At 41.1% G+C, this 15182-nt stretch overlaps 1 protein-coding gene across 1 annotated transcript in view; it reads right to left on the reverse strand.

Moving 5' to 3' along the window:
• The window catches only part of GTF2A1 (general transcription factor IIA subunit 1), a 57710-nt gene that overhangs the window by 13409 nt on the left and 29119 nt on the right, over positions 1–15182 (reverse strand). The window contains exon 7 of the mRNA XM_049899782.1: positions 6102–6422. Within this exon, the coding sequence (XP_049755739.1) occupies positions 6102–6422 (321 nt within the window). The remainder of the gene's footprint in view (positions 1–6101; positions 6423–15182) is intronic.

Here is a 15182-nt window from a genome sequence, read left to right on the forward strand (position 1 = left end):
ATACACGTGGCAGTGCAGGACAGACACAAAATATACATGTTGCATGCCGGAAGCTGTTGCATTCATTACATCTGGTTACGTGTGCTACTTCCCATTCTCTGATTGGTTATGAACTCTATTATAACCTATGGGACCAGAGACATATACCTGTTCTGACGTTGTAAATGGATGTTATGTGGCACATGACTACTTTAAGCTTACATGATCAGTTTTTGGGGCTCAAAATATAAAAAGCAAAAGTGACAAAAAAACAGGAGAAACAAATTCACCATCATAGTAGATGTGAATATATCCCACTCAGTAATATATGATGGATCAAGCACACTAAGTATGCAGGATATCCAAACAAACCTATGGGCAATCTAAATCTAACAGACATCTACAGGAGATGGTACCAAAAAACTGCAGAATATACATTCGTTTCAAATACAGAGCATATACAAAAAATGACCACATAAAACAAGTCTCAATCAATTTCAGAGGATAGACACATCATATAGGTTATATTCTCCACAAACAAAGCAGTTTAATCAGAATTAAAACTAATAAAATGGAAAAAACAGGTAAAAGTTTATTCTTTGAGAACATTAATGAAATTAACATGACCTTAGCAATACTGAAAAGAAAAAAAAGAGCAAGGAGGCACAAACAGAGTATTAGGAATGAAAAAAAAAGGAATAACTATCAAACGATACCACTATCAAACGATACCACTATCAAAAAGGTAATATTATGATTAGCTTTACGCTAATCAATTTGAAAATTTACAAAAATATAGAGTCCAAGAAAAATGCAACTTAAAAAAATGTCTTAAAAATGAACAGGGTACTTAAATAGACATATATTCATTAGAGGAATCAATTATTTCTCTAAGGAAATTAGGCCCTGACATTTTGGCTACATGTTTTACCGAACACAGAAGAATTAAGAACAAATTAAAATACATAAATATTATATCTTCAAAGTAGAGAGAACACTCTCCACTTCACTTTATAAGGCTTTCATAAGCCTGACACCAAAACCTGGTAAGAAAATATGAAAATGGAAAATCACAGGCAGTATCATTCATGAATACAGATGCTAACATCCTGAACAAAGTGAATTCAGCAATTCATAAGAAGGCTAACACATAACGATCAAGTTGTGCTATCCTAGAATACAAGATTGGTTTGCAATTAGAAAATCAATTAATGTAATTTTCATCACTATTAACAGCTTATGAGTGAAAAATCATATGATTATCTAACAGTTGCAGGAAAAGTTTAATAAAATTCAACATCCATTTATACTTTTAAAACAAAACAATGCCACTTAACTGTACACTTAAAAATAGTTAAAATGGCAAATTTTATGTTATATTTTGTTGTTGTTAGCTACTATTAAGTTGGTCACTGATTCAGGGTGACCCCATGCACAACAGAACAAAACACTGCCAGGTCCTGTGTTATCCCCATGATCAGTCACAGATCAGACTAGCTGTAATCCACAGTCTTCACTGCCTGATTATTAGAAGTAGATTGTCCGGCCTTTCTTCCAAGTCCATGTTGGTCTGGAAGCTCCACTGAAACCTGTTCTGCATCACAGCAAAACACAAGCATCCACTGACAATTAGGTGGTGGCTGCACACGGCTGGGAATCAAACTCAGTACTCCCGCATGTTGTTGTTAGGTGCCATCAAGTCGGCTCTGACTCACAGCAACCCTATGTACAACAGAACGAAACACTGCCCAGTCCTGTGCCATCCTCACATCATTGTTATACCTGAGCCAACTGCTGCAGCCACTGGGTGAATCCATCTTTAGGGTCTTCCTTTTTTTTGCTGATCCTCTACTTTACTAAGCATGATGTCCTTCTCCAGGGACTGATCCCTCCTGGTAACAGATCAAAAGTATTTGAGACATAGTCTCGCCATCCTCGCTTCTAAAGAGCATTCTGGCTGTGCTTTTTCCAAGACAGACTTGTTTGTTCTTTTGGCAGTCCACGGTATATTCGATATTCTTCGTCAACACAATCCAAAGGTGCCAATTCTTCTTCAGTCTTCCTTATTCACTGCCCAGCTTTCACATGCATTATGAGGCAACTGAAATTACCATGGCTTGGGTCAGGCACACCTTAGTCTTTAAAGTGATATTTTTGCTTTTTAACACTTTAAAGAGATCTTTTGCAACAGATTTGCCCAATGCAATGCATCGTTTGATTTCTTGACTGCTTATTCTATGGGCATTAATTGCGGACCCAAGTAGGATGAAATCCTTGACAACACTACCCTTTTCTCTTTATCATGATGTTGCTTATTGGTCCAGTTCTAAGACTTTTTAGTTTATATTGAGGTATAATCCATACTGAATACCGAACTCTTTGATCCTCATCAGTAAGTGCTTCAAGTCCTCTTCAATTTCAGCAAGCAACGTTGTGTCATCTGCGTAACACAGGTTGTTAATGAGTCTTCCTCCAATCGTGATGCCCCCTTCTTCATCATACAGTCCAGTTTCTCAGATTATTTGCTCAGCATACAGACTAAGTATGGTGAAAGATACAACCCTGACACACACCTTTCCTGACTTTAAACCATGTAGTACCCCTTGTTCTGTTCGAATGGCTGCCTCTCGATCTATGTATGGGTTCCTCACAGCACAATTAAATGTTAGAAGGCGAGAATTCTATCATTTAACCACCACTGTCCTACTATATATATTTTACCAAAGCAAAAATTGAAAAAAAAAAAAAAAAAGGCAGTTCTATCTATATGTACTGGTTTTGAAAGATGTCTATAATTAATACACATGAAAAATTTTGTGGTATGTGTGTAGTATATGTATACACATTTGCACAAGCAAAAACATGTCAGGAAGAATATTCTTGCCTAGGGTTACCGGAGACTCTTTTATTTTTATGTTATATACTTCCACATTGTTTGAATTTTTTTACACTGAGCTCATACTACCTTGTTAGTCTCTAATAAAAACATTTAAAAAGGCAGAAATTAAAAAAAAAAAAAATCCAGCAAAGCAAAGCTCTTAGTTAACAATGAATAGAAGAAAAAATTTTTCCTTAAATCCTTTCTGACAAAAGGTATCCATAAGAAAACCTACAGCAAGCATTACACTTAATGGTCAACCGTACAAAGAATTTAAGATTAACAACAAGACAAAGATGCTTGCTCTCATCATTACTAGCAGTATTAGGCTGGAAGGCTTAGCCAGCAAAGCAAAAAAAATTGTCTTTTTTCATATATGATTGTCTATACAGAAAACACAAGAGCATCTATAGACACATTATTAGCATTAACAAGAGACTTTAGGAAGACAGCTGACTCAAGGGTGAATATTAAAAATTCCATTACATTTGGGGACCATGGTTTCAGGGGACATCTAGGTCAACTGGCATAATAAAATCTACTAAGAAAACATTCTGTATCCCACTTTGGAGATCTTAAATGCTAGCATGTGGCCATTTAAGATGCATCAATTGGTCTCAACCCACCTGGAGCAAAAGAGAATGAAGAACACCAAAGATACTAGATAGTGCCCAGCTACAACTGATGATTGCCCTGACAGGGAACACAAAAGAGAACCCCTAAGGGATCAGAACAGTGGGATGCAGACCTCAAATTCTCGTAAAAAGACCAGACTTAATGGTCTAACTGAGAGTAGAAGGACTAGATAGTGCCCAGCTACAACTGATGATTGCCCTGACAGGGAACACAAAAGAGAACCCCTAAGGAGCAGAACAGTGGGATGCAGACCTCAAATTCTCGTAAAAAGACCAGACTTAATGGTCTGACTGAGACTAGAAGGACCCTGGTGGTCATGGTCCCCAGACCTCCTGTTAGCCCAAGACAGGGACCATTCCCAAAGCTAACTCTTCAGACAGGGATTGGACTCGACTATGAGACAGAAAATGGTACTGGTAAGGAATGAGCTTCTTGGATCAAGTAGACACGTGAGACTATGTGGGCAGCTCCTGTCTGGATGGGAGATGAGAGGGCAGAGGGGGTCAGAAGCTGGTCGAATGGACACGAAAATAGAAAGTGGAAAGAAGGAGTGTGCTGTCTCATTAGGGGGAGAGCAACTAGGAGTATATAAACCAAAAACCAAACCCAGTGCCGTCAAGTCGATTCCAACTCATAGCAACCCTATAGGACAGAGTAGAACTGCCCCATAAAGTTTCCAAGGAGCACCTGGTAGATTCAAACTTCCAACCCTTTGGTTAGCAGCCACAGCATTTAACTACTACGCCACAGGGTTTCCAGGAGTATACAGCAAGGTATATATAAATTTTTGTATGAGAGACTGACTTGATTTGTAAACTTTCACTTAAAGCACATTAAAAAAAAACTACTACATTTCCATGTTACAAACAAACAACTGGAAGTTGTTTTTTAAAAATCACTTAAAGTAACATCAAAACTATAAAGAATCTGGGAATGAAAATGGGCAGGAGACCTGAATAAGCACTTTCACATGATAAAACACAGATGGCAAATAAATGATGAGGCTGAATCTCATCAGACCGTAGGGAAAACAAAACCAAAAGGAGACATCATTTTCTACCTACCAGACTGGTAAAAGTTAAGAAGTCTGAAAGGATCAAGCACTGGTGAGGATGTGTAGCTACCTACACAATTGTACAGTGGGTGGCAGCAGTATAAAGTTGTGAATACCTTAGGATCAAGCAATCCAATCTCTAGGTATACCCCTTAGAAAAGCTCAAACATTTGTGTCCCAGAAGACCTGAAACTAAAACCAAAACCAAACCTGTTGTCATCAATTTCAACTCACAGCGACCCTACAGGACACAGTACAACTGCCCCATAGGGTTTCTACAGAAAAGGACTGCCGCATTTTTCTCCCAGAGTGGCTGGTGTGTTCAAACCACACATCTTTCAGTTAGCAGCTAAGCATTTAACCAATATGCCACCAGGGCTCCCTCCCCAGAAGACACATAATAGAATGTTCTCTAATTGCCTATAACAGCAAACTAGAAACAACTCATCTTATCAAAAAAAAAAAGGATGGATAAATAAATCATGATATATTCAACAGTGATCATAACTACAGCTATATGCAACAACTTGGATAAACTTCAGGAATACTATCTTGAGAAAAAAAATCAACTTGCATAATAATACACATAAAATCATTCCATTTATGTTAAACAATACACTGTTAATAGAAACATGGCAAAATAAAAAGAAAAGCAAGCTAATGATAAACAAATTCAAGAGCATGGTTACTCTCATGGAATTGGACGAGGATGGGATTGGGAAGAGGCACTCAGGGGACTTTAATAAGTAACCATACTTCTTTTTTTTAACTAGGTGATGGGCACCTAGTAGGTAAATCTTAAAATTTATTTATTTTTATCAATATTTAATAAAAACAATGCTTTTTTGGTTAAAGATTATTTAGGTAATTTAAAAGAACCTTAAACTAAGGTAAACAAGAAGACTGAAATCTTAGACTGAAGAAGACAATTAACAGTGGAAACTGTGGCAGGATAAATACCTTGGATATAAGTAACGAAGTTGGAAGAGTTAGGAAAAAAAAGACACGTTTGTATATTTCTAGAATATACTACACAGAAATAAGAAGGGATAGTTGTTAAACTGCGGACAGACACTAACAGATAAGGTTATCTGAGGAACTGTTACTGAATATGGACCAAAGGGTATCTCAAATAAATTTGTTGTATTTAGCTTTTTTTTCTGGAGTTTCCTCTCTTTCCATAGGTTATCATATCTTTTTAACTATTAAAGCAAAATATTAACTACATCTGTCTGGTCTACCAATACCAACTATTGGTAGCCACACCATGAATGCATTGAAGGCATTACCCAAAGAACTATAATTACTTGTACTGGCTCCACCTTTATAAATACAATTTAAATTATGTTTCAATGGTTGATGAAGATAAATACAGCCAGAACAATCTAATAATCTTGCTAAAGTTAGGGCAATCTAATTTCATCTTTACAATCATACATTGTGTAGCACTGCCAAAAGCCCCCCAAAATACGATATAATTCATCAGTTAGCCACCAACTACAATAGGAAACAACTGAGTAGATTCTCAAGTCAAATCTTTTACTAGAAACTTACTTCTTCCACCTGCCCATCTTCGGCTCCATCTTTCTCTTTGTCTTCCTCTTCATCATCATCATAATCTTCTTCTTCATCTTCATCTTCTTCAGATGATGTATCCCCCGTTCCATCAACCTGTAAGACCAGTGGGGCTTGTGGTTGAGCAGGCTGGGCCTGCGGCTGCTGTTGCCCAGTTGCTGTTATCTGTGCTTGTGCTGATGTAGGTGCCGCCACTGTTGTAGGTATAACTTGAGTCTTATTTCCTGTAAATAAGATTTGCTGAGGCTGGATGATGACACCTGTCTGTGGTGAAATCCCTCCAGGAAGAGGAGCCAGGACCTAAGGCAAAAGAAAACCACGTATTAGGGACTAGCAGATCAAGCAACTCCGTTTCACTACTTGGTACACAGAAATAGGCCCAAACGCTGAACAATCACCAGAAGCAGCCATTTCTCATACACATTTAAAACTAGCAAAATACAAAAGCAACGTTTAACTAGTGTACTGACCAACTACGGTCTTTAGGTGGCACTACTTGACTACTAACCTAGAGGTTGGCAGTTCGAACCCACCTAGCTGTACTGTGAAAGAAAGGCCCGACAATCTGCTTCTGTAAACATTACAGCCAAGAAAAACCCTATGGCTATGGGTTTTTGGCACTGACCCACTAAATTTCCTTTCTGCCATTCAAATTTCTGAACAAAAAAGATTTTCTAAAGACAGTGCTAATAACATTTAACACTATGTGTACGAGAGACACTGAGCCTAGAGTTACACAAACTTCGTTTATTTGCTTGAGATACAGAGAGGTTTAGTAACTTGCCAAGCTTAAACACTCACTAATAGGCAAAATGGGAACCTGGGCTTTCTGGTTCCAGAGCCCATGCTCTTACTATTATGCTACACTGCATCCACTTGAACACTGAACTGGTTCTAGTTTTGTCTAAGATCACAGATATAGATGTTAACAGGAGCAAATCATTTAACCTCCCTGGCTTTAGTCACTTCACTGTTAGACAGTATCAGTGGTTCTCAACCCTGCTACAAATTAAAAACACCTGGTAACTTAAAAAAAACATGATGCCTAGCCTCCACCTCTAATATTCTGATTTAACTGATGTGAGATGAAACCTATTCATTTCGCTTAAGGGTCTCCAGCTGATTCTTTCATGTACCTACAGCTGAGAATACCCAGATCAAAGATTTTTAAAGTTCCTTCCAGATTCTATATTCTAAGATTCTAAAGTAAACCACAACTCAAAAAGAATTAATTCCATCCATGCCGTTATACGTTAATGTATTAACAAGTATTAATTACATGCACTGTAATAAAAAATACATGTACTATAATTAATATATATATAACTGTTAATAAATAAAAAGCACTGAACGCCTATTGTTTGCCTTTAGGATCAAAAAAAACCAACAAAATCCACTGCCATCAAGTTGATTCTGATTTATAGCGACCCTGTATTTTTTTTTTCTATAGGACAGAATAGAACTGCCCCATAGAGTTTCCAAGGAGCGCCTGGCGGATTCGAACTGCCGACCTCTTGGTTAGCAGCCGTAGCACTTAACCCCTACGCCACCAGGGTTTCCTGGTTTAGGACCAAATAATGCAAAAATAGTAAGATACACTGTTTTCCTTAAGAAGTTTATGGATTAATGGTGTCAACAAAGAATTCCAACTCAAAAAGACAGATGTTTAGAATGTAATGTAAAGATAGAATGATGTTTAGATGTAACAGAAGTATGATACGATGTTATGAGAACACAGGAGAGAGTGCCAAATTCAGGTTGTGGAACAAGGCGTGGTCACAGAAGCCTTCTATCTTAGGCTGGGTTCTCTAGAGAAGCAAAACCAGTAAAGCATTTAAATACAGATAGAGAAAGAAATTTATATCAAAGAAACGGCTCACGCGGTTATAGAGGCTGGAACGTTCCAAGTCCTTGGATTAGGATGGACTTCTCCCAATTCACGCAGCTACAGGGGCTGGGGAACCCAAGATTGGTCGTCAGGTTGGGAAGCAGGTTTCCTGCTCACAGGCTGTAAATATCAATGAATCCCACGATTGGCAGGCAAGATGGCAAGGCATCTCCTGATTCGCACAGCTGCAGGGGCTGGCAAGCCCAAGATCAGCGGGTAAGCTGATAGCTCAAGTCCCAAGAACCAGAGGTCAGACGAAGAGGCAGCAGCCACAGGCACCACACTGAGCAAAAAGCCAGAACATGTGCTCATATTCAAAGGCCACACTTCCAAGGAAACTCTCTTTAAACCGATGGGCTACTCACAGTAGATTCCAGCACGGGAGTGATCACATATAAACACTGAGAATCGTGGCCCAGTCAAGCCGACACACCAGTTTAACCATCACAATCCACCCCTTGTCAACTTGGCACATGTACACACCTCCTTAAACCATATACAATCTCCAAATAAAGACAATTATAAAGTCATACTTGCACCTAACATGATACAACTAACATACCAACAACCCAAAATGCACTAGCCCCATTTACATCTTATATTTAGTAAGTGAAGAAAACAAAAATATCTGATGCACACATAAAAAAAAAGCAGAAGTACTCAGAACAATTGTAGTCCTCATTCCTGCAACTGGTCATGTAGCCATAACTGGTATTTAGAACTACCTTCTTCCACCACCCAATCCATATACCCTTTGCCCTCAGCTGATTGTGGTTCTCTGCCTTGTAGGTGACCCAAGCCTTCACTCCTAAAGGGTCTGGCTCATTAGTAGTCATTTTAGAATTAGGTTGCTGTAGTTTTCCATTGACTTTAATCATAGGGCATGGTAGTATGAAAAGATGCCCTAAGGGATCACCTGCATTCCAGACATACTTTTCTTTACCTCCATTATGTAATATCAATCCAATTTCCTCTTGGTAATCAGGATGAATCACACCAGCCAGTATGATAACTCCTTCTTTGCCTGTTGATCCAGAGGCATAAGGAGCCCAAAGTGGCCAGGTGGCATTCTTAGCTTCCAGTTCAATGGCATCAGTGATGTGTCTCTAGGTGGGAGCATTCCTCCCTTTGGAACTAAGACCTCTAGAACTGCAGAGCATAAAATCACAGGGACAGGAAGCAAAAATCTTGCAAGTGGGTCACTAGGGGTAATAGTGAGTGGTACCACTCCCATTTCCACCTCTTGATTCCTGGACCCATAAATCCTGGCTATGGAAGAAATAGCACCATACATTGGATGCTGGTTCAGAACATATACAGCCTCCTGGGGAACACTGCCCCAACCCTGCAAGGTATTGCCACTTATATGACACTATAATTGTGTCTTCAGAAGGCCATTCCATCGTTCTGTCAAGCCAGCTGCTTCAGGATGGTGGGGAATATGGTAAGACCAGTGAATTCCATGAGTGTGGGCCCAATGCCGTACTTCATTTGCTGTGGAGTCCCCTGATCTGAGGCTATGCTGTGTGGGATACCATGATGGTGGATAAGGCATTCTGTAAGTCCACGGATGGCAGTTCTGGCAGAAGCATTGCATGTAGGGAAGACAAAGCCATATCCAGAGTCAGCGTCTATTCCAGTAAGGACAAAACACTGCCCCTTCCATGACGGAAGTAGTCCAATGTAATCAACTTGCCACCAGGCTGCTGGCTGATCACCTCAAAGAATGGTGCCATACTGGGGACTTGGTGTGGGTCTCTGGCTGCTGGCAAATTGGGTGCTCAGCAGTGGCTGTAGCCAAGTCAGCCTTGGGGAGCTGAAGTCCACGTTGCTGCGCCCATGCATAACCTCCATCCCTGCCACCATGGCCACTTTGTTTATGAGCCCATTGAGTAAAGGGAGTAGCTGGGGAAAGAGGATGACTGGTTTCCACAGAACGTGTATCATCCTACCCATTTGATTGTTAAAATCATCCTCTGCTGAGGTCACCCTTTGGTGAGCATTCAGATGAGACACAAATATCTTCATTTCTTTGGTCCATTCAAGAGAGGTCTATCCACATACCTTTTCCCCATAAATTCTTGTCTCTCATTTTCCCATCACATTCAAGACCCTGACTATCCAGCGAAACCATGGGCCACAGCCCATACATGAATCAGTGTATAATCACACATCTGGGTCATTTCCCCTTCCAAACAAAGTGAACAACCAGGTACACTGCTCAAAGTTCTCCCCATTGGGAAAATTTCCTTTCACCATTGTCTTTCACGGAGTTCCCAGAAAATGGCTATAGTGCTGCCACTGTCCACTTTTAAGTGATGCCTGTGTGTCACACAGAACCATCTATAAACTAGGCACGAGTTTTCTCTTCTTCAGTCAACTGATCCTAAGGAACTCCCCATGGGGCCATAGGTGTAGACTGGGAAATGGAAGGTAATGTGACAGGAATGGAGACCATGGGCATTTGTGCCACTTCCTCATGCAACTTACTTGTGCCTTCAGATCCCATATATACCACTTACGTTTAACGTGGGAGTGCTGCTGTGCATGTCCAACTTCATGACTTCGTGGGTCAGACAACACCCAGTCCATGATGGGCAGCTCAGGCTGCATGGTGACTAGGTGGTCCATGGTTAAGCATTCAGTCTCTAGTAAGATCCAGTAACAAGCCAAAAGCTGTTTCTCAAAAGGAGAGTAGTTATCTGCAGAGGATGGCAGGGCTTTGCTCCAAAATCCTAAAGGGTCTGTGCTGTGATTCACCAATGGGGGCCTGCCAAAGACTCCAAACAGCATCTCTATGGGCCACTGACACTTCAAACACCATTGGATCAGCTGCATAACAGGGCCCAAGCAGCAAAGCAGCTTGCACAGCAGCCTGACCCTGTCATGGAGCCTTCTCTTGGTCTGGGCCCCATTCAAAACTAGCAGCTTTTCGAGTCACTTGATAAATAGGCTGGGGTAGCACACCCAAGTGAGGAATATGTTGCCTCCAAAATCCAAAGAGGCCCACTAGGCATTGTGCCTCCTTTTTAGTTGTCGGGGGGAGCCAGATGCAATAACTTATCCTTCACTGTAGAACGAGTATCTTGACATGCCCCATACCACTGGACCCCTAAAAATTTCACTGACATGGCATGTGCCTGAATTTTTATGGGATTAATTTCCCACCCTCTAGCACGCAAACGTTTTACCAGTAAGTCCAAAGTCATTGACACTTCTTCCTTACTAGGTTCGATCAGCCTAATGCCATCAATGTAATGGACCAATGTGATGTCTTGTGGAAGGGAAAGGCTATCAAGGTCCCTGCAGACTAAATTATGACATAGGGCTGGAAAACTGATATAGCCCTGAGGTAGGCAGGTAAAGGTGTACTGCTGCCTTGCCAGCAGAAGGCAAACTGCTTCTGATGGTCCTTTGAAACAGGTATGGAGAAAAGGCATCAGCCAGATTGATAGCTGCATACCAGGTGCCAGGAGATGTATTAGTTTGCTCAAGCAATGAAGCTACATCTGGAACAGCAGCCGCAATTGAAGTCACCACCTGGTTTAAGTTTTCAATAATCTACTGTCATTCTCCAAGATCCATGGGTTTTTTGCACAGGCCAAATAGGCACGCTGAATGGGAATGTGCTGAGAATCACTACCCCTGCATCCTTCAAGTCCTTGATGGTGGCAGTAATCTCTGCAATTCCTCCAGGAATGCGGTATTGCTTTTGGTTTACTATTTTTCTAGGTAGGGGCAGTTCTAATGGCTTCCACTTGGCTTTTCCTACATAACAGCCCTTACTCTATTTGTCAGGGATCCAATGAAGGTGTACTGCCAGTTGATGAGTGTATCTATTCCCATTATGCATTCTGGAACTGGGGAAATCACTACAGGATGGATTCAGGGATCCAATGGACCTACTGTGAGACAGACATGAGCCAAGACTCCATTAATAACCTGACCTCCATACGCCCCCACTCTGACTGGTGGGCCACAGTGACATTTTGGGTCTCCTGGAATTAGTGTCGATTCAGAGCCAGTATCCAGTAATTCTCAAAAAGCCAAAGATCCCTCTGGGGAAGGCTGGGAAAAAGATTAACAGTAAAAATTTTTGGCAGTGTACTGGAGTCCTTCCTCAAGCCTGGCCTCCCCTTCATTCAAGCGGTTGTGGGTCTTTAAACTCGCTCAAATCTGGAAATTGACTGCAGGACCATGACTCTCTGTTCTGGTGATTCAAGCTAGACTGCTCTTCACCTGACCTAGAATTCATCTGTTTGTATAGATCAAGTAAATATTTAGCAGATTTCCTATCTATTTCACTCCTGGGGCCACCACGACTAAGCACCCAACACTGTAAGTCCATACAAGTCAGACTATTCTGATTACCGCTTTGACTCCATTGTCTATTACTGTAACCAGGCCCATCTTGTCTTTTGTCAATTGAGTGCAGTCACTTGGCCCCTACTACCAGAGGGTCTAATCAACCCCATTGTAGTTAGGTGTGTTAATTTAGTTAGGGCAGTTCCAACTGTCAAATCTGATTTACACAAAACAGCAATCACAGTCATCTTCAAGGACGCTGGAGCTCCCTTCCAAATCTGTTCTTCACAGTTGTGGTAAAAGATGTGTCCTCTGGGCACTCCACTTGTGTGGGTCTGTGGGTCTAACCTGATAAATCCACTCCAGCATGCCAATTTGGATACCTTCTTCTACACTATACCAAGGTAGGTCTGATACATCAATTTGACTTAGTGTAGACCACTGTGTAATCTATGCTTCAGCAACCCAACCAAATAAACTATTAGATCCTTTCCTAACTTCCTGAGCTGAAACAATGAATGAAGAATCTGTGTTTAGTGGACCTATATCAATAAACTCAGACTGATCCATCTTAATAGCCATTCCCACACATATACCCCAGGTTTCTATTTGTACATATTAGAAAAGTCAAGCAGTTCTTTTGGAGTGTAGTGTACCTCCTCCTGGATCACACTTTGACTTCACCTTTTGGGGCTTGCTCGGGCTTAAGTCTAGTTACAGGTCTGGAAGCCAGAACTGGTAGTGTGGAACTGTCTTGAGAACATTCAGCATGTCTTGTGAAGCATCTGCCTCAGGTGATGCTCCAGGCAATAACTCACAAAAGGGCTCTTTAGAGACAGCTGGGCTAGGGCTAATCTCATTAGATGGGAACAGAGGAGCTAACAGTGTTTTTGGGCAGGGTGGTTTAGCCAACAAACATGAAGTAATCTCTTCAGATGGGAGTAATTCTGCTGGCAGGAATGATTCAATGGAATTTAGGGGCTCAGTACTCCCAGCTCGCTGATCATCTGCCCGTATGTCCCCATCCCAAGTTTCAGGACCCCATTTCTTCCCAATCAATGCCCTTACTTTCAAGCACCTCTCGAGGTTGGCAAACTGGCATCGTAATTCAGCCACTCTTACAATAAGGCTCTGGGTTTAGTTTTCGGCAGTTTCAGCTCTGTTACAAGAAATAAGGCTTCCTTTCAAAGCACAAGTAACAGCCTTGAGGTCATTTATGCTGCACTTGAGCTTTCATTCTAAAGCCCTGAGAACATCTCTGTTTCACCAGTTCATCTAGCACAAGTAGGACCAACCAACCAGCTTCCTTATACTTCTCATTCCGACAGAACTGCAGAAAGATACCACACATGTGTTCACCCAGAGCCTTGCCTTTCACCAATACCTCATCTATTGGTGCTGATATTTTGTATATTGTGTCTCCACCATCACCATGGATTAGCCGTGCCCTCTCTACTGCTGGAAGCAAAGTCAACATCTGTAAGACTAGCTTGACTTGAGAACCAATTTAGGAAACATCCTTACAATTTTGTTTCTCTGGAACCACTCTCAGTACCAAATGTCTTAGGCTGGGTTCTCTAGAGAAACAAAACCAGTAATGTGTACACATACAGACAGAGGTTTCTATCAAAGAAACAGCTCACACGATTGCCAAGTCCACGGATTAGGACAGAGGCTCCTCCCAACTCAAGTAGCTGTAGGGGCTGGGGAACCCAAGATCAGCAGCAGCAGGTTGGAAAGCAGGGCTCTTGTTCACAGGCTGTGAAAATCACAACTGGCAGGCAAGACCACCAGGCTTCTCCTGATTCATGTAGCTGCAGGGGCTGGCGAGGCCAAGATCAGCAGGTAAGCTGATAGCTCAAGTCCCAAGAACTGGAGGTCAGGCAAACTGGATGCAGCCACAGGATGCAGAGTGAGCAAAAATCCAGAATGTATGCTCATATTCGAATGCAGGCCACATCTCCAAGGAAACTCCCTTTAAACTGACTGGCTACTCACAGCAGATTCCATCAAAAGAGTGACCACATATAAACATTGAGATTCATGGCCCAGCCAAGCTGACACACAATCTTAACCATCACACCTTCCTAGTAATATCTGAATCTGTGTTTGTGCTTTAAGAAAATGCAGGCTTTTTTGTTTGGTTTGCTTACTTGTTTAGATAGAGTAGAGAGGGGCACTAGAAAGAAGGCCGAAGGCAGCATTCAAAAAAAAAGAATGACATCAGCTGAAACCCAGAAGTGAGAGCAACTTATAATTTTGGAAAGCTGTAAGTAGGCTGGATTACTGTTCTTCCTCTAATCTTACCTCTATCACTGTATTGTCATACTGACATTGTTGTACTCTGTAAAGTACCAAAATTCCCCAAGAAAATAACGATTCCTCTTTCATCATTGTCCTCACAGTGCAACAGTATAACACCTGGCCCATAAGTAGGTGCAAATATTAACCTTGATTTTAAACAAAACCTGCAGCACATAAAAACTTCAGAAACATGGCAAGAATTAACCCCGGGACATTCAAAGAAACAAGATCCTAAAGATCTTATAAACCATGCTGACAAGTTTAGACATTTTCCAATAGGAATTTATTAAAAGATGTTAACATTTTTAGAAAAATGACTCTATAAAAAGAGTGGCACTCAGGTTAGGAGGGGTACCTGACTAGAAGCTTGGAAATCACTTAGAAAGATAAAACAGTACTTTAGTGAGAAATTATGAGAGCATAAACAAGAGGGGGAAAAAAACTAGTTGCAAACATGTCAAGTAAAACAAAGAACTATTAAGAACTGGTTGGACTTCATGATACCTTGGATACCGGCGGTAAAGGAGAGGGAGGTCTATAATCGCCCTCTTCCAGGAAATAGG

The sequence above is a fragment of the Elephas maximus genome, chromosome 10, assembly GCF_024166365.1.
Source record: "Elephas maximus indicus isolate mEleMax1 chromosome 10, mEleMax1 primary haplotype, whole genome shotgun sequence".
NCBI lineage: Eukaryota > Metazoa > Chordata > Mammalia > Proboscidea > Elephantidae > Elephas > Elephas maximus.